The 18,589-nt window shown below is 46.8% G+C and overlaps 2 protein-coding genes across 2 annotated transcripts in view; one reads left to right on the top strand and one right to left on the bottom strand.

Moving 5' to 3' along the window:
- Positions 1-161: 161 nt before the first annotated feature.
- DDX5 (DEAD-box helicase 5) lies at positions 162-6,384 on the bottom strand. Its single transcript, XM_004592978.4, has 13 exons — positions 6,117-6,384; positions 4,959-5,124; positions 4,675-4,771; positions 4,444-4,577; positions 4,260-4,325; positions 3,917-4,058; positions 3,675-3,835; positions 3,417-3,589; positions 2,971-3,081; positions 2,710-2,771; positions 2,563-2,622; positions 1,085-1,309; positions 162-872 (listed from the first exon to the last, which is right to left on the bottom strand). Exons 1-13 carry the CDS (start codon positions 6,158-6,160, stop codon positions 466-468), a joined length of 1,848 nt encoding a protein of 615 aa, XP_004593035.1. The 5' UTR covers positions 6,161-6,384; the 3' UTR covers positions 162-465.
- Positions 6,385-6,962: 578 nt separating this feature from the next.
- Positions 6,963-18,589, top strand: part of CEP95 (centrosomal protein 95) — a 37,331-nt gene continuing 25,704 nt past the window's right edge. The window contains exons 1-5 of the mRNA XM_058676173.1: positions 6,963-7,121; positions 8,344-8,472; positions 9,528-9,635; positions 12,734-12,844; positions 16,598-16,703. Of these exons, the coding sequence (XP_058532156.1) occupies positions 7,103-7,121; positions 8,344-8,472; positions 9,528-9,635; positions 12,734-12,844; positions 16,598-16,703 (473 nt within the window). The 5' untranslated portion in view covers positions 6,963-7,102. The remainder of the gene's footprint in view (positions 7,122-8,343; positions 8,473-9,527; positions 9,636-12,733; positions 12,845-16,597; positions 16,704-18,589) is intronic.

Raw genomic sequence — 18,589 nt, 5'->3', positions numbered from 1 at the left:
AACTTCTCCTATAAATTTACCTAGATCAGCCTCATTTTAATTCTTCCAACATGACCAATCACTGCAATGAAGGGCTTTACTCCCCCAGCCTCCCAAACTGAAATCAGTTACTTGAAAAAAAAGTTTACATGACACTAAGTAAAACAAAGTACAATTTTCAATTCAGTCTTCAAATATTTTTTTTATTGGAAGGCCATGCATTGCCTTCATTTATCGTATTTCAAATCACTGTACAGTTTACTTTTGTGAAAACACTGCCTGCATTTTCTAGTACAAAAAAAACCTAAAAATTGTTTCAGGAATGTAGAGAAATATCCAACTTAAATAGCGAAAAAGTGCACCATAGTCACTGCTGCACTGCAGTCATTTCTGCATTTCCCAGGTTTCTTAAATAACTATCTTGTCTGATAACACACAATATAAAGAGCAATTATGAAAAAGACATTTACATATACTTCTAAAGTCTTATTGCGAATATCCTGTTGGCATTGGATAGCCAATCATAGGTGCAGCAGCTGCGGTAGCAGGGTATGCATATGCCTGTTGGTTTATGCCATTGTGCATACTGGCGACATTACTTCCGTATTGCTGAGTGCTATCATATCCATTCTGGTAAGTCCCTGTTGGGTTACCAGTCCTAAAGCTGGTCTGTATGCCAGCAGACACAAAATTACTTCCAAAGCTACCATTGGCGTAACTAGCAGCACTGTAAACACCGTTTTGAGTTTTTGCCCCAAAATCTCTCTTAAGCAGACTAGAGTAACCTCTGTCATAATTCTCCCTGTCTCTAAAGGTATTAAATCCACCCCTCTTGCCCGCAGAGTATCTGTCCCGGCGGTCATCCTTCATGCCTCCTCTACCCCTGGAACGACCTGTCAAAAGAGAAAATTTGCAAACTTAGTTATGTCTGTGGCACTTACTAATGCAGAGGAATTGGGCGATTCTAGTCTTAACTACACACGAAGGGTCTTACAATTCCTCTAATTTCACAAGACTTTACTCACCCTCTAATCCCATCTAAACGGAACTGCACACGGTGTGTGACCTGAAACTACCAACGTTTCTGATCCGAGGCTCATCTTACCTGCACCTCTGTCTTCGACCAGCTGAAGCAACTTGGGGTTAATGGCTTGATTAGCCTCCCGAAGCACAGAGATAAGGTCGCTCACTTGCTTTATGTTATTGGGTGTAAAGAAAGTGTATGCTGTGCCTGTTTTGGTACTGCGAGCAGTTCTTCCAATTCGATGAATATAATCCTCTGAGGAGTTAGGGTAGTCATAATTGATGACAAATTTCACATCTTCCACATCTGTAAGGTGTTGCAGTGTGGCAAAATAGTAATGTACGGAGTTTTGCACACCACAACAGCCAGACCAAAAATAAAAAGTTAGACAATTGTACTCCCAAGAAGGTACGGGCTGCAAAAAATACAGTTAAAATGGTTATCCTTTCCCTGTAGGAATACCATTTAGGTTTAAAAAAAAAAAAAGTTGTAAAAGCACATGTTGGCTGTACGAGTCACTGCCCACCCGTGACAACGCTTGTCGAGAGGATGGTGTACCCCTAGCACATTCCCATCAGCAAGTCCCCTTACAGATCATCAAGTGACATCTGAGTGCTTCTGCGCAGTAGGGCCACTTTAAAGTTTCACAGCAACCTCTTCATGTGCTCACTTTGAGGACCTTTAAACAAAAATGTACAAGGTCCTTCACACACACTCATCAGAAGTTCAAAACTCAGGCCACACTGCTCGTCTTGCCAAGACCTTAAAACCGCAGCTGCAAGAAAAACATACCTGTCCCCCAAAAGTTGTTTTTATGCACTGTGTCTCGTCTAGGCAAGCGCTCCCAAGAAGCCAGGATTCACTTGAGAATGTGTCTCTCTCTGGCAGGTCTCGACATGACGACTACTGTGTCACAAGGTGAGGGAGGAACTTTCAAAGCACTCGTTTCTTTTCCCACTGACTCTAAGTGAGAAGTTGCGCCTGCTCTAGGTCTCATGTGCCAGTACTCACCAATTGGTAAAAGGCTTTAGTACCTTTTAAAGGTGCTCTCTCCATTTCAAACTTGAACAAAAATTTCACTGAACATTGAAGTTTGGAACTATTTCTTCGACATTTCAGCAAACTCACTGAAACTCAAAGACCCACAGATCACAGTCAACAGTTTGAAACAATGCTATACCATGGCAGTCATGCAAAGCATGGGACCGAAGAAACCACGGCAGTGAACTGTGAGGGTAACTCCCATTTTTTCCCTCGGAGAGAACAGTTTATGGGGCAGAGGTGGTATGTTCTGCCCTTTGAAGATTACTGGCACACTTTCAGCTTTCACTTCTCTCTAATCGACTGGAAGCAGCCAGCCGGTCACTAGTCCTCCATCCCCCTCGAGTCCTCCGATTGTCATGCCTAGGCCTTGCCACAAAGACTGCACCTTTATGTGAAAAAAAAAAAACTTAAGAAAAAAATGCAGGTTAAAGAAAGCAATAAACTTTCTTTAAATAAAAAAAAATTTTATGGAGATCTTCTGGGAAATCAAGCCACGAATGCGAGTTTGTACTAACCTAGCCCTCTGGAGGCCACATCTGTAGCAATCAGAATAGGAGCTTTTCCATGTTTGAATTCTGCAAACGAAGGCAAAAAATATCATTAATCTGAGCAGCAAAAACACAATGTTAAGGAAGAAAAATGTCTTCATTTATACTACCTACCATTTAGAACCCAGTCACGTTCCTGTTGACTCTTGTCACCATGAATACCCATGGCAGGCCACCTAGAATAGAAAACTTATGTTGATGGCTCACATTTCCAATTTGGTAAGATTCTACTGCTTAACCATTTCCCTCCAATCTCAGTACACCTGAAGTTGAGACAGCTGTATCCACACTATCAGATAATCCTCAACTAACTCCTGCTCCCAGTCTATCGTGGCCTCAAGAGCCCAAGGCCAGTGTCGACAGAAGCGCACGTACCCATCTCTCCTCATTTTCCTGGTAAGCTCATCACACCGTCTTTTGGTTTCCACAAAAACAATGGTTTTATTCTCCTTCTCACTCATGATCTCCTCCATTAGACGAATAAGTCTAGACAGAAAAGAGAAATTTTGAGTATTAAAACGGGTGCGGTGCAGTTGTGGCTGCACATTTAAACCTTGAAAGACTAAGCCTAATTTTACATGGCTCCAAGTCAAAGAGGAAACACCTGCAAGAGGTTTTCGGTTCCACACCCAGCCCTAAGTGAACCACAGGACACATATGACCTTTTTCCTCTAAGACTGCTAAACAGCAACAACCAATGATCAAGGACACAGCCGCTTTTAGAAATATCAACTGTTCAAATTACATCAGCTCAAAGTCAAATGAGATAACCTGTGAAGTTACCTAATCCCACAAGGTTAATACACGTCTAGATTACTCACTTTTCATCCTTTTCTACATCATGACATACATCCACAATCTGCAGAATGTTGTGGTTTGCACTCAGTTCCAGTGCACCGATGTTTATATGAATGTAGTCTTTCAGAAAATCTTCAGCCAGCTGTCTAACTTCTTTTGGCCATGTTGCACTCCACATTAGGGTCTGCCTATCAGGCTAAAAGACAGCAAAGGGATTACATTGAACTTTCAAGTAAAATTCTGACTTGAGTGTGAAGGGTGACATTATTCATAATACTCACTCTGATTTGATCCACAATTTTCCTTATCTGGGGTTCAAAACCCATATCAAGCATTCTATCTGCTTCATCAAGGACAAGGTACGTGGTTCTTCTTAAATTGGTTTTCCCACACTCCAAAAAGTCAATCAGTCTCCCAGGTGTTGCAATACAGATCTCCACACCTTAAGTTAAACAGATAAACATTAACACCTTAGGGCCAAGAACACTCAGCCCTGGTCAGGATCAATCTTCTCCCTTCACACCTCTCTCCAAGTCACGGATCTGTGGTCCTTTGGGGGCACCACCATAGATGCAAGTGGACTTCAAGCGGCAGGCTCTACAATATTCAGCAGCCACCTGCTGCACCTGCTGCGCCAGTTCCCGAGTCGGTGCCAGCACCAAGCACTAAAGTAGAAAACAAACAAAAAACCCCACTTTTAGAATAGACCTGGATGTTAGTGCGAAACTGCTAGGTTCGTACTCCAACTCTGCTACTGAACACCCACAGCAGCTTCAGCTACACCTGGTGGGAATACCCATCTCTGTAACAGCATCGCAAATCGCATCTACAATGTTCCACATGGTATTTATAGTCAGAATACTTACAATAGGCCCGTCGCCTCTCTCTAGGAACGGCTGATGATTGATGTGGACGATGGCAGGCAGCAAATACTACAAGAGGGCAGACAGAGCTGCTATTAAGATACTTCAGTTATTTTCCCTTCTTCGTTCCCATTCCACTTTGTCTAGCACATATCACCCAGCAACTCAAGCGTGCTCCCAAACTTACAGATAACGTTTTCCCAGATCCGGTCTGAGCTACTCCAACCATATCTAATCCACTTAGGGCAACTGGCCATCCCTGAGCTTGAATGGCAGTGGGTTCAGTAAAGTTCTGCCTTGCAATCACGTCCATGACGTTTGCTGTAATTATAGCGTTTTAGTACAAATTTATAAGGCCAAGAGAAAGGAGGCAACAAAAACAGGGAAGATCGGCAGGCTGACTGCGAGCAGCACTTACCGGGAAAGTTCGCTTCGTAGAAATTGAGAACTGGCTTTGGACAATTGTGACCTCTAACTGTGACCTCCTTGCTTCTTCTGTAGGTCTCCACTTCTTGCTGCAAACAAATCGGAACCACCTGAATAACTGGACAACTTCCCCTAACACCCGCTCAGAACAGCCACCCCTTACTCAGGGCAGAACGCAGAACCTCCCAGACGGAAATATCTGCCAAGGCACTCGGCAGGTTCCTAGACAAGTACTACTCGGATACAGCCTGCTCGAAGCCACATCCAGTTACTCACAGCTGTGCGCCTGGCCAAATCAGGGTGTTCTTGGTAAAAATTCTTCTCAAATTTGGGCAGTTCATCCAGATTCCACTTCTTTTTAACTAGTTTCTCCCCAGGATTTCCAAATTTTTTTCCAGATAAAGGTCCTGCTCTACTTCCTCCAAATCGAGGTGCACCGAACCTGAAATCGGGAAGAAAGCTGCATTTTCACACCTGTCTACTTGGCGTTGGGCAGATTCCTCACCCCCTCCTCTCGGGTCTCGATCACAGAGAGCGGCCTGCTCAAGTCACTCACTCTAGAGCCCCAAGCATGACTTCCCAGTCCCAAGCACCAACTAGGAAGGCCCATATAGGGCCAGGGATCGAGCTGGTCGGACCAACAACAGTTTGCGGCTGGCCGTCCTTCCCGCGAGCCGAGAGGGACTCTACGGCAAGGGAGGGCGCAGAACGGCCGGCTCCCGAGCGTCACCAGCAGGGCGTTTCGCCAACGCACTCGGGCCGAAGAATCGTGCTGCGGGAAACGGGCGGGAGCGCTCCCGAACAAGGTAGCAAAATTATATAACGCCAGGAACTAGAAGGAGGAGCCGGCGCCTGCCGGGGGAGGAGTCCGGGCCCGGGCGGAGCCGGCCGGGCGGCGTTCCCGCTGGGGCGGCGCTTCCCCCTTTGTCTCGCATTTCTCTCTGCGCCACATTTTCTCGACGCTGCCATTTTGAGCTCCTCCGCCGGGCGGGGTAACAAAGGCGCAGCCGCCATGTCCGCAGCCGGCATTTTGTGCCCGCCGCTTGGCAGCCACATGGCCGATTCCGGGCGGCGCCGGCCACCCTCTTTCTCTCAACACTCACATCGGCTTCGGGAGAGGGTCCCTCGCCCACCACATTTCTAGAGTCTCTAACTAAACACGCTCCGAAACGAAGGCAGCCCAAGGCGGCGCTCTTTCGCTCGCCTCTTCGGGAGCTCCTCCTTCAAGTGCCCTTACGGCCGCCAAATGGCCGCTTCCCACTCCGGAGCCAAAAGCCAGCCAGGCGGCAGCGCTCGTGCGCTCACACCGACATCGCGCAGACCGTGGGCGGAGGTCCCGGCAGAGGCCGAGTGGCCGCCGCTCGCCCGTCCATCCCCTCCCCGCCCCCCCACCCCTCCGGGCCTGACAGGTCCGTTTCCCCCTCACTCACTCACCCTCGATCCCGACCGCGATCCCGGTCACTCGAGTATCCCGACATGGCGTCAATGGTTGCGGTTAGCGGAGAACGCAGCGAAGAGAAACGGGCGCGACGAGTCGCGGCTTGCGGCTTCGACGACGGAGAGACGAAGCCTTCCCTGCGGGGGCGTCGGCGGCGGCGGATGGACGGCGATGACGAGAGCCGGATCTGCCCAACCCGAACCCGGTGGCAATGAATGAGGTGCCGGCAGCCGCCCGGCGGCCCCTTTTATAGGCCGCACCGCCTCCTCCGCCGCCGCGGAGGACGCTGGCAGCCAATCTGCGGCCGAATCGGCCGGCCAGGCCCCGCCCCCCGGCGTTCGGGCATCCGCCCGGTTCTCGCTCCGCCTCCCGCGGCCGCTCCCGCACCAGGCGTTCACGGAGCGCCGCGGGGCCGGGACCACTGTGCGCGCAGACACCTCATCCTCCCGCACCTCCAGCCGGGCCCGGCACAGGTCGGCCCACTCTGCCCACTTCACGTTTAAGTTCGGAAAACACCCCCTTCGCCCTCCACCCCTAGCAAGACGGAAAGGCGGAGCCAGACCTTCTCACGTGGCCACCCGGCCTACTTCCCTTAGTGGTGGAGTGCGGAAGGATACACAAGAAAATAGTCCCCCGGAAGTGCAGTTCTGCCGCCTCTGAGGCCGGCCTGGGCAGCTGGGTGACCTAAACTGTCCATTTGACCGACCTGAGGCTCTTGTAGCAGGATCTGGCCCGCGGAGAATGATATCTGCCCTCCGCAAACTGCCGCTGCCGAGGCGCGTGCGGCGACGGGAAGTGCTCTTCGGTGCTCCTCGGTGGCCAATCAGCGGCGAGAAGCCGTTGTTGTAACGTCCCTCCTTCCCTGCGCTAGGGTGGGCGGCGGCGCCGGGACTTCGCGGTGCGACCCTTCCGGGACGCCGTCCACCAGCACCCCGCCCTCGCGCGGACGCCTGGGAGTCCGGCGGCGCCTTCCGTTCGCGCAATGGCCGCGTCCGAGGCCGGTGAGTGTCGGCCCGGAGCCTCCGGAGGCCTTGGGCGAGGCGTGGGACGGCCAAGCGACTCGGTGGCCGTTGGGTTTTGTGGGGCAGCCAGCCTGGTGGGGTGGGATGGGGGTGGAGAGGAGCCCATGGCGCGGCCGGGGTGGCGGGGACGCAGGCACGCTGACTGGAAAGCAGCGGTCAGAGGGCCATCCCTGGGCTGCCGGTGGGCCCCGAGACCGCACGCTGTTTGTGCGGGTCTTTGCAGGAAAATAACCCTTCAGTTGTGTTTGTGCCCCTGCCCAGGTGGCCTGGAGCCGCTTTTTGTTTTTCCCCTCTCTCGGAGCCCTCGAGCCCACCCCCAGCCCCCGCTCTGTGTGGCACGGTGTTTGGAGGCGTGACGCGGATGGCGTCGTCTCTGGGACGCCTCGTCCTTTTCGTTAAGTGTACAAACAGGTCGTCGCCATGGCGTGGTCGGTTGTAGGAAACGGGCGTGGGGGATAGGGACTGGCGCAGGCCCCCTCCCCCATGTGCCCCGTTTCGTTTCTAGAACAAACGTGTCGAACCCGTGCTGAAGATGTATTTACCACTAAATGAAAACGCTTCATTGCAGGGAACAGGCGCTCCAAGCTTCCGAGTTACTTTTGGCCAAGAAACCCTTCCATTTGGCTCAGCCCAGCAATGTGTGGCAGAGGGGAGGGTGGTAGTGGTGGCGAGCTAGAGTTTAGAGGGTGCTGTAGTTTCAGGTACGTTTTTGCATCTGTGTCAGATGTAACCAAGCGCAACACTGCTGTTGTTGTTAGTACAGTTCTGAAAAATTTAAGTTCATCACCACCTGTGGGCACCAGAGAGCTCCTGACCTGCACGAGATACTTTGGTGCCAAGGTGAGACGCACTACTGGGAATTTGAAGCAACTCTCATTAGTTACCAGTAACTGCAGATGGTCATTAAGCTGTCTCGTTATGGCCCATACCTCCTCTACTTGTAACTACTTTCCATGAAAAACACCTGTGAAAGGGCTTCTATACGGAAAACCGGGAAAGGACTGAAGGTTTTAGGTTGTTACAGTGACCACTGCGTTAGCAGGTTGGAATTAGAGTCCCCAGAAGATGAACGCGTCCAACAGTCCTACCTCGAAGGATCTTTGAAACTCCACAGTGACCCAAATCCCTCATCGTCTGCACGGTTGGGTGTCTGCGGACCCTTGCCGGCTCTGACCCAACCTTCCTCTTGCTTCCCGTGCAGAGTGGATAACCATTGCCAATAACCTCCTCTCTAAGTGTCACATACACCTGAGGATACATGAGCTTGAAGATTGCGATGCCAATGTTTTTATTGCTCTTTATCAATCCATTCTGGGAGAAAAGGTACCAGGTAAGGTCACGAAAACTGTGACAGTGGGTGTCCTTGGCTGGAAAAGCCAATGGCTTCAGGTGTAGCTTTTGGTATTTATCATTAGGTTTCTTTTTGTGCACATCATTTCTGTCGGCTTACTGCCTTCATTACCTTAATAAACACCACCTGGGGTGCCCTCTGCTAACCAGCACCCTGACTAACCCAATAGAGGCATTTTAATAAGCACAGCTTACTCACACGTAATGACTTGTGAAAGTCGTACTATTCAAGTGTACCTTTAGAGGTTCTGCAACTGAGTTAGGTCCGATTACTTAACCTGTATTGAAGATAAGAATTGGTGTTTGTATTGTATGAGTGATTTATGAGAAGATTGTTAATAAGCTTGCATTTCTAATCATCTGTATGTTGTGTTTCGCTTGTTTCTTTCAGAGGTGTCACAATCTTTTGTCTGTGTGTCTTGTTAGAGCAGCTCAAAATCTACCTCATTGGTACATTGCTGTTCTTCCTGTTTCTTTATGTAGTTTATAACCATTAAGAGCTGTAAGGTTTGTACACTTTCCAGCAGTGCCCTTACCACTTCCTGGAAGAGGGGAATGCTTCTTCGCTGCTCTTTGGTGCTAGCCCACCCTCCCCAGATAACATCATCTTCATTAGCAGAGGAGATATTTGACTTGATATTAAGTCTTCCCACACTGTGATCTTTGTGCCAGTAATTCCCACAGACCGTTTAAAGGACATATGTGAAATCTAACTGACTTTGCTATGGTCACTTTGTCCTGGGCAGCAGCCGGTACTGATGGATTAAGGTCCTGCCTGAGGTCTGCTAATACCCTTATCAGAGTATTAGCACCTTGAATTTAGGAACCAAGTTGTCCTGCTTTATATGGCATATATTAAGTTTGATCTGTAAATGCATAAACGTTAGAGAATCTACTGTGCCGCATTTTGGCCCTGTTAACTTTATCTGTGCCTTCTTACACGTTGTATTTTGGCAGAACTTTTCTAACTGTTCAGTTTACTTGAAAGCCGTAGATTCTCACAGATGCAAAATGATGGGACTTTTCACCCCCCAGACCTCATAGCCATCCCCAGGAGTCAGGAGGATGACGCCCACAATGTGCAGGCTGTGATCGATTCTCTGGCCTTGGATTACCTGCAGGTCAGCCTGTCTCACATAACAGGTTGGTATATACTTAACCAATTAGGCACTTCGGTAAGATAATTAGTTCAGTAGGGTTTTTGGAAACAGCCAAGACAATCCAGTGGTATATTTAAGGCAAGGGCACATGAAAACTTTTTTCGAGGGGACCAAGCATTGTAGTTTGTGATGGAGCCGAGTGTGAGATATTAAGTATCCACGCTGATAATTTGTGGTATGTGTTTTGTTTGGATTTTAAAGAGTACCAGTCCTGTTTATTTGTGCTAGCCAAAAGTTTCAAACAACTAAGTATCTGTTAATAAGAACTGGTTAAATTACAACTGTTCCACATGATGAGTTAACTGTGCAGTTACAAAAGCTGATAATGTTTTTTATGTACAGTGCTGCATTTAAGGGAATAATTTTTGATATATATATGCATGAGAAAAATGTCCTGCAGTTACAGTGATAATATACATTACGTGCTAGTCTCTTATCGCTGGTAACGTACGGGGAAGTTGTAGTACGCATTGCCTCCAGCAAGGGGAACATTCGGGGCTGTAGGACAAAAGGACAGGAATTTTCACTGTGTGCTTTTGAGTTTTGAGCCATTAAGTTTTTTCCTGATAAAAGTACCATGCTGTACCCTAAAACCAGATGCACCAAATATACTTAAGTATTTTTTATCATGGCAGGTAGTGAGAAATTAGGATTATTCTAGTTAATTATTTCAAGCCAATGGACAAAGGGAATCTTGGAAACTTGAAAGTATGCCACATTCAGAAAAACACAGTTTAAACTTTTGATTCATTCTTCGACAGTTAAAGAAGACAAATATTAGCACAAATCATTTGTATCTTATACTCCAAACAAAAAGTATGGTCTTTGACAGTGTGTCTTTGTAAATAAATGTGGTAAAGCAGTTTAGAGAATTCACTTTATGGGGTAATTCTGGAGTCTCCCTGTCTCGTGGTTTGGACTAGCTTTATCACCCGAGAAGGGCATTTCTGGTATTTGAGTTTTATAAATGTAGTGTGCCAGGATAAACATATATGTATATATAGAACTTTCTCATGCAGAGCTGCCCTGACAAATCTGATGCATGCCCATGAAAAATTAGGAAACCACTTACCTTCCTGCAGGCAGCTGCTGGCGCCTTGGGTGTCTCCTGCTCCAGGAAGCTCTTGATGGTTGCTGGGTTGGCAGAGCGTGCTCCCCATCCTGGAGACTAAGACGTCGGCAGTGTGCCCCTGGGGTATACTGACCTATGTTAATCCAGGAAAACAGGGCTTGGAAACAAGATTTCAGGTTAGCTATCCTAGGCAGAAGAGTTGTCAGACGTTGTCTTCTAACTAGTGGTAGCCGAAAGCATCAGATTGCTGATTTAGATTGGATCTCAATTCTTACTCTCTCTCCTGTGCTGGTGGGAAGTCCTGAGAGTGCCAGGCACGCTCTCAAAGGCCAGCCAGTGGTTGGGCTCCAGCAATACCTGCAAGTGGTTCTATCAGCAGAAACAATCATGTCAGGTTTTCATGCTTCGGCCAATCCATTTCTATTCAGCATTTCAACTGGACATTTACTAGAGCTAGAGGCTTTGTCAGGATGAACTGTGGAGGGTTCCATGGATAAGTCTGGAGATGTTGTGAGAGGAAAAGGATTTCAATGCAGGAAGCCATTGATGAGGTTTTAATCAGAAAAATGATGTGATCTACGCAAACCGAGAGTTAACAAACGTGGGAGAAAACAGGACTTTTTTTTTTCTAAAGATTGATTTATTTTTTTTTTAAAGATTTATTGTTTGCATTACAAAGTCAGATATACAGAGAGGAGGAGAGACAGACAGGAAGCTCTTCCGTCCGATGATTCACTCCCCAAGTGAGCCGCAACGGGCCGGTGCACACCAATCCAAAGCCGGGAACCAGGAACCTCCTCCAGGTCTCCCACGCGGGTGCAGTGTCCCAATGCATTGGGCCGTCCTCGACTGCCTTCCCAGGCCACAAGCAGGGAGCTGGATGGGAAGTGGAGCTGCCGGGATTAGAACCGGCGCCCTTATGGGATCCTGGGGCGTTCAAGGCGAGGACTTTAGCTGCTAGGCCACGCCGCTGGGCCCCTAAAGATTTATTTTTATTGGAGAGCCAAACATAAACAGAGGAGGAGAGACAGAGGAAGATGTCTGTCTGCTGACTCACTCCCCAAGTGGCTGCAATGGCTGGAGCTGAGCTGATCTGGAGCCAGGAGGACTTTAGCCACTAGGCCATCGCACTGGGCCACTGACCTTCTTAACTGAAGTATTCCAACAGGTGCTTATTTCTCTGCTGCTCTCAGCAGACCACCATCCCAGGATTAGAATTTCACAGTGTGAAAGTTACTCTCATTTAAAAAAAAAAAATTACTTAGTGACTTTTTAGTATGAATCTTTTTTTTTTTTTTAAGATTTATTTTATTTTTATTACAAAGTCAGATACACTGAGAGGAGGAGAGATAGAGAGGAAGTGGAGCTGCCAGGATTAGAACCAGCAGCCATATGGGATCAAGGCGAGGACCTTAGCCACTAGGCCACGCTGCCGAGCCCTTTAGTATGAATCTTAAGTCCAATTATTTTGCAAGTAAACACCATATTTAAGGCTATCTCCTTTATATATAATCAAGAAAACAGGAAAATAATGCTTTTAATGTATCAGTTCTTCTGGGTTAGTTTATGTTACTTGTATCCCAGAGAATATTTTTTCAGTGTTAACAGCCACTTTAAGAGGCTTGCAGGTGGGCCCGGCGGCGTGGCCTAGCGGCTAAAGTCCTCGCCTTGAACGCCCCGGGATCCCATATGGGCGCCGGTTCTAATCCCGGCAGCTCCACTTCCCATCCAGCTCCCTGCTTGTGGCCTGGGAAAGCAGTCGAGGACGGCCCAAAGCTTTGGGACCCTGCACCCACGTGGGAGACCTGGAAGAGGTTCCAGGTTCCCGGCTTCGGATCGGCGCGCATCGGCCCGTTGCGGCTCACTTGGGGAGTGAATCATCAGACGGAAGATCTTCCTCTCTGTCTCTCCTCCTCTGTGTATATCTGACTTTGTAATAAAAATAAATCTAAAAAAAAAAAAAAGAGGCTTGCAGGTTACATTTTTTAATAACTCTATTCTGTGTTCAGGAGAAAATATAGTGAAAGGAGATAAAGAATCAATTAAGAATCTCCTAGAAATATTTGATGGATTGCTGGAGTATCTTACGGAGCACATCAGTGAAACATCTCATGAGAGAAGTAAGTTTATGGGACATGGTTTGTTCTGTACGTGGTCTTGTATGCTCTTTGATTGTTTTTCTTAGGAAGCAGAATCACTAATGCACTAAGCCTGGTAAGGTTCCATTAGATTACAGTTCCATGAGGTTACTTATCCTTTGTTTAATTGGATGTTGTTTGTAAATTAAAGCAAAACTATAGGAAAGCTAAGTTGTTGTCCTGTTGCATGAAGTTTCTTATTCAGAATTTCCCATGTGAAAACAGCCATTTGTATTGCAAACAGGGACGTTAACAGAGACATCCCAGAAGAACAGCTGCATTGCTGTCAGCTTATCCTTATGGTTGCTTATAGTCTGAGATTTTTTTTTTTTTGAAAGGCAAAGTTACATGGAGACAGAAAGATCTTCCATGCACTGGGTTACTCCCCAGATGGCGGCAGCCACCAGGGCTGGGCCAGGTGGGAGCTGGGAACCCGGATCTCCATTTGGGTCTCCCTTGTGGGTGGCATGAGCCTAAGCACCGTGTCATCCTTCCTTTGCTGCCTTTCTAGAATCTTTAGCGGGGAGGTGGATCAAAAGTAGAGCAGCTTGGGACTTGAACCATTGCCCCTGTGGGATGCTGGCATGGCAGGCAGCAGCTGAAACATTTGTCACAGTGCCAGACCCCCATAGTCGAAATATTTTTAAAATTTTATTTTTGAGCAGTGTAGTTCTCCACATTGTAATTCAGTTTGTGAAATTTTGATTTTATAAAGATCAGTATTGCCACATTATCCAAAAAGGTTGTGGTCATTTAAACTCAGAGAACAGTGGCTAAGAACTGTTTCTACTCCTTGACTCAGTACATCCTATTTCTAAAGATTTATCCTAAGGAAATCATACAAAAGGAAATTAAGTATTGGAAAGTCTTGATTATATTGTTTACTTATCGTTGAGAAAAAAACAAAGGAGCCTACATGTGACAGTTGGGGGTTGATTGTGTTTTTGACCATGGGTGGAATAATGTGTTATCTGTCTTGATGTTGAGGAGTTACCAAAAAAAGCTTCCGGCCGCAACAGTAACAGACAGACTCTAATACGAATTATGTCAAAAATTTGAGTTGGCTCACCCTTTCTAGTTTGCACATTTTTTAAAAAAATGTACACCATGAACATTTGAGAAAAATCTTCATTTAGTTTAGGCTAGTTTCCTGCCTCAGTCATTGCTGTTAAAAAGGCCTAGAAGATCAACAAGAAGATTGAAAACTGAAAATTTCTTGTTTTAATTTAAAATTATTTCAGTGCTTACTATGTCAAATACCGATGTAGGTTCCCTGGAAGGAATCAAAAAACAAATCAACATTTATTGTTGTCAGATGAGCTTTTACTGAAGTTAGGAAGACATCTGTTTGTAAAGTGAAAACATAGTATTTAGAGATTGAAATTTAGTGCCAGGCTTTGCATGATGGCTCAATGGCTAAATCCTCACCTTGCAAGTGTTGATATCCCATGTCAGCGCCAGTTCATATCCCGGCTGCTTCACTTCCCATCCAGTTCCCTGCTTGTGGCCTGGGAAAGCAGTAGAGGACAGCCTAAAGCCTTGGGATTTTGCCCACATGGGAGACCCAAGAGAAGCTCCTGGCTTAGGATTGGCTCAGCTCTGACCGTCTTGGTCATTTGTGGAGCTAACGAACAAATGTAAGATCTTTGTCTTTCCTTGTTTCCATAACTCTGATCTGCCTTTCCAATTAAAAAAAATTAATGACACGTGGCACTTTCCTAATTCATGGCTCAGTAGGTATTTGGATACTCTGACTTTTAATTTTTAAAAAAGATTTACTTATTTTTTTATTGGAGAGAGTTACCAAAAGAGAGGAGAGAGATCCTCCATTCACTGGTTCAATTCCCACATGGCCACAGCCGAGCCAATCCACAGCCAGGGCCCCAAGGCTTGGACTACTAGCCTTCACTGCTTTCCCAGGCCGTTAGCAGGGAGCTGGAAGGGAAGTGCAGCCAGAACATGAACTAGTCCCTGTGTGGGATGCTAGGATACCAGCGCTGCAAGTGAAGGGTTAACCTGATATGCAACTGCACTGGCCCCCTTTAATTTTTTTTTTTTTTGGCAACATAATTGAGGTAGAAAATTACCTCCAAGTAAAGCCGTTAAGAAGAATAGCTGTTTTCTTTTTAAGATTTTTTTAAAAAATTTGAAAGTGAAAAAGATGCTGCATCTTCTAGTTTGTTCCTCAAATGTCTGTGCTAGCCAAGACTGGTTCAGGCCAAGGCCAGGAACCTGGAACTGCATCCGGATCTCCCATGTGGTAACGGGCCCAGGCTCCTAGGCCATCTACTGCTGCTTTTGGGGCACATTAGCAGGGAACCGGATCGAAGTGGAGCAGCACATGCTCAAACCTGCGCTTAGATAAGATGCTGGCATATAGGTGGAAACATAACCCATTGCACCACAGTGCTGGCCCTACATGAATAGTTCTCATAATTTAAGGCTTGAGTGCTAGTTGAGAAGGGATAATAGTGTGAAGCCGATGGCCTGGTAGTGGGGTTGGCAGGAGGAAGGTGAAACTGAGAGATTCCTGGTTGTATGTGTTTGTGCAGTAAAGGCTGAGGGATACTCCGGGAGACCAGTAGTGCGTAGTGGGTTTGACGGGTTGAAGCTTGCTATGCCATTGGCTGGACAGCATTTCTTACTTGATTCTCAGCCTTTGCAGGGGTAGATTGTAATCACTTGGCAGTATCACTTAGTGCTGGTTCTGTCTTCAAAATGCCAGTTATTAATAGTGGGTAATAGAGGTTGACTAATCGTGCCCCCCTGCGCAGGGTAGCATCTGCCTTGGACTTGACTTAACATTCTTACTACACAAGAGTGAGGATGTAGAGATGCATGCCAGGTTCGGTGCTACATTTTTGCCCCACATGAGATTTCAGTGCTTGGAAGGGGAGGATTAACCAATTGATCCATTACACTAGGCCCTGTAGACACCCCAATTTTTTTTTTTAAGATTTATTTATTTTTGGGCCCAGCGCCGTGGCCTAGCAGCTAAAATCCTCGCCTTGAACACGCCAGGATCCCATATGGGCGCCGGTTCTAATCCTGGCGGCTCCACTTCCCATCCAGCTTCCTACTTGTCGCCTGGGAAAGTGTTGAGGACAGCCCAATGCATTGGGACACTGCACCTGCGTGGGAGACCCGGAAGAGGTTCCTGGTACCCGGCTTCGGATTGGCACAGCACCGGCCGTTGCACTCACTTGGGGAGTGAATCATCAGACGGAAAAAATTTATTTTTATTGGAAAGTCAGATATACAGAGAGGAGGAGAGACAGAGAAAGATCTTCCATCCACTGATTTACTCCACTGTGACTGGAGTTACGCTGATCTGAAGCCAGGAGTTTCTTCTGGGTCTCCCATGTGGGCACAGGGTCCGAAGGTTTTGGGCCGTGCTTGACTGCTTTCCCAGGCCACACGCAGGGTGCTGGATGGGAAGCAGAGCAGCCGGGATTAGAACAGGCACCCATACGGAATTCCGGTGCAAGCGAAGTGAGAACTTTAGCCACTAGGCTACTGTGCCAGGTCTACACCTCACTTTTAAAGTGTACTTTAAGTAACTTAGTACAGGTGGTGACTTGGCTTTTTAAAAATTTCATTAGTTTACCCCAGGACAGGTTGGCCCTTGCCTCACTTATCTTTCTTCCGGCAGCCTCTTGGATAGAATAAGTATAGAATTAACTTGGTAAGGGATTGGTGTTTTTGGTATCACTTTTTTTTGTTTTAAATTAACAGGTGAAACTGAGCAGTATTTTAAAGAATCCCATCAAGGACAGCCTTTGGAAGATCTAGAAAGTTCTAAGGAATCCAAATCATCATCAAAGAAAGTCTCTTTTGAAAGGTAGCTCTCTATGAGTATCGTTAAACAACTTACGTATTCTAAAAGTGAAAAATACAGCCTCTGCTACCACAGCACCCTTAGAACATGATGTGAACACCTTAGTAACTTCTCGTAGACTTTCATTGAAGGGATTCTAGGAACCTAGAGTTATGAATACCAATTCTCAACTTTTTTTTTTTCAAAGATTTATTTATTTTATTGCAAAGTCAGATATACAGAGAGGAGGAGAGACAGAGAGGAAGATCTTCCTTCCAATGGGTCACTCCCCAAGCGGCCGCAACGGCTGGAGCTGAGCCAATCCGAAGCCAGTAACCAGGAGCTCTTCCGGGTCTCCCATGCGGATGCAGGGTCCCAAGGCTTTGGGCTGTCCTCGACTGCTTTCCCAGGCCACAAGCAGGGAGCTGGATGGGAAGTGGGGCTGCCGGGATTAGAACTGGCGCCCATATGGTATCCCGGCACGACCAAGGTGAGGACTTGAGCCACTAGGGTATTAGCAAGGCAGGGATCTTAACCACTACGCCATCGCGCCGGGCCCCAATTCTCAACTTTTAATTACCTATTCATTTTTTTATTTTTCTTTTGATCATCAGAGTTCATCTTCCTTGAAGAAAAACTTATACCAAAAAAATGATATGTATTTTAGCTTATTTGATAGGGAGAGAGAGTCGGCAGTGGATATCCAGAGGTAGATTCATGTCATCTGCTGGTTGATTCACTCCTCAGATGCCTGCTGTGAGCAGAGTGGGACGACGTGAAGCCAGGCACTGGACCAGGCTCTGTCTGTGTAGCAAGAATGCAGGCAGCTGAGCTTTCATTTCTGTCTGCTGGGTCAGGACGAGCTGGAGGCTAGTGTCGCAAGTGAAGCCAGGACCAAAGTCAGACCTGCCAGTGTGGGAGGGGGCTCTTAATGGGGCTTCAGGCCACATGCCCACCGCCCATCATCATTTTTTTAAGATTTGTTTGAAAGGTGGAGCTACAGAGAGAGGGAAAGATTTTCCATCTACTGGTTTACTTCCAAAATGGCTACAAAAGCTAGGGTTGGACAGACCAAGGCTAGGAAAGAGCTTCATGTCTTGTGGGTCTTGGTATTTCAGCACTTGGGTCATCTTCCTCTGCTTGCTTGGCGGCATTAGCAAGGAGCTGCCCCATTACGGGACGTCACAATTGCAGGTGGTGGCTGAACCTGCTATAGCACAAGGCCAGCCCTCCCCCTTCATGATGATCTTTAACCAGTATAACTTATTCCTTCGGATGCTTACTAACGTGCCAAACCACCTTAAATGGAAGTTATTCTTTAAATAAGATTTTAAAAATGAAAAAAAAAAAATAGAAATGATACATTCGTCTATTTTTCTTCCTCATGTTTTTAAGCTAGATTCAAACAAGATGAATTGTTTAAGGCTGTTAATAAAAGTTGCCAAAATGTTTTCCAGAAAGGCCACAACTGTGTCTTACATTAGCACAAAAAAGCCAGGTTATTACAAAAATCATGTACCAATATTCCTGACTAGTATTAGCACTTAAAAATTTGTGCTGAAATAGAATGAATGTAGTTACAGTTTAGTTGTACTACCTGCTAGCTAAAGGTTGCCATTTTGCCATGATATGACTTTCCCTTAAATACTCAGTTTTCAATGTCTTTTTTTTTTTTTTTTAAGATTTATGTGTTTTTATTGAAAAGGCAGATTTAGAGAGAGAGAGACAGAGAGAGATCTTCCATGCACTGGTTTGCTCCCCAAGTAGTCACAACAGCCAGAGCTGAACAAATCTAATACCAGGAGCCAGAAGCTGGTTTCGGCTCTCCCACGTGGGTGCAGGGTCCCAAGGCTTTGGGCCGTCCTCGACAGCTTTCACACGCCACGAGTAGGGAGCTGGATGAGAGGTGG

The sequence above is a fragment of the Ochotona princeps genome, chromosome 17 (assembly GCF_030435755.1).
Source record: "Ochotona princeps isolate mOchPri1 chromosome 17, mOchPri1.hap1, whole genome shotgun sequence".
Taxonomy (NCBI): domain Eukaryota; kingdom Metazoa; phylum Chordata; class Mammalia; order Lagomorpha; family Ochotonidae; genus Ochotona; species Ochotona princeps.
The sequence above is the reverse complement of the archived record's forward strand: the minus strand, read 5'-3'. Positions and strand labels throughout refer to the sequence as shown.

Coding starts and splice junctions, on each gene's coding strand:
- DDX5 (XM_004592978.4), bottom strand. CDS start 6,160: ATGTCGGGATACTCGAGTGACCGGGATCGCGGTCGGGATCGAGG. Junction 4,772..4,958: donor ATTTGGCCAGGCGCACAGCT/GTGAGTAACTGG, acceptor ATTTGTTTGCAG/CAAGAAGTGGAGACCTACAG. Junction 4,578..4,674: donor CTACGAAGCGAACTTTCCCG/GTAAGTGCTGCT, acceptor CTATAATTACAG/CAAACGTCATGGACGTGATT.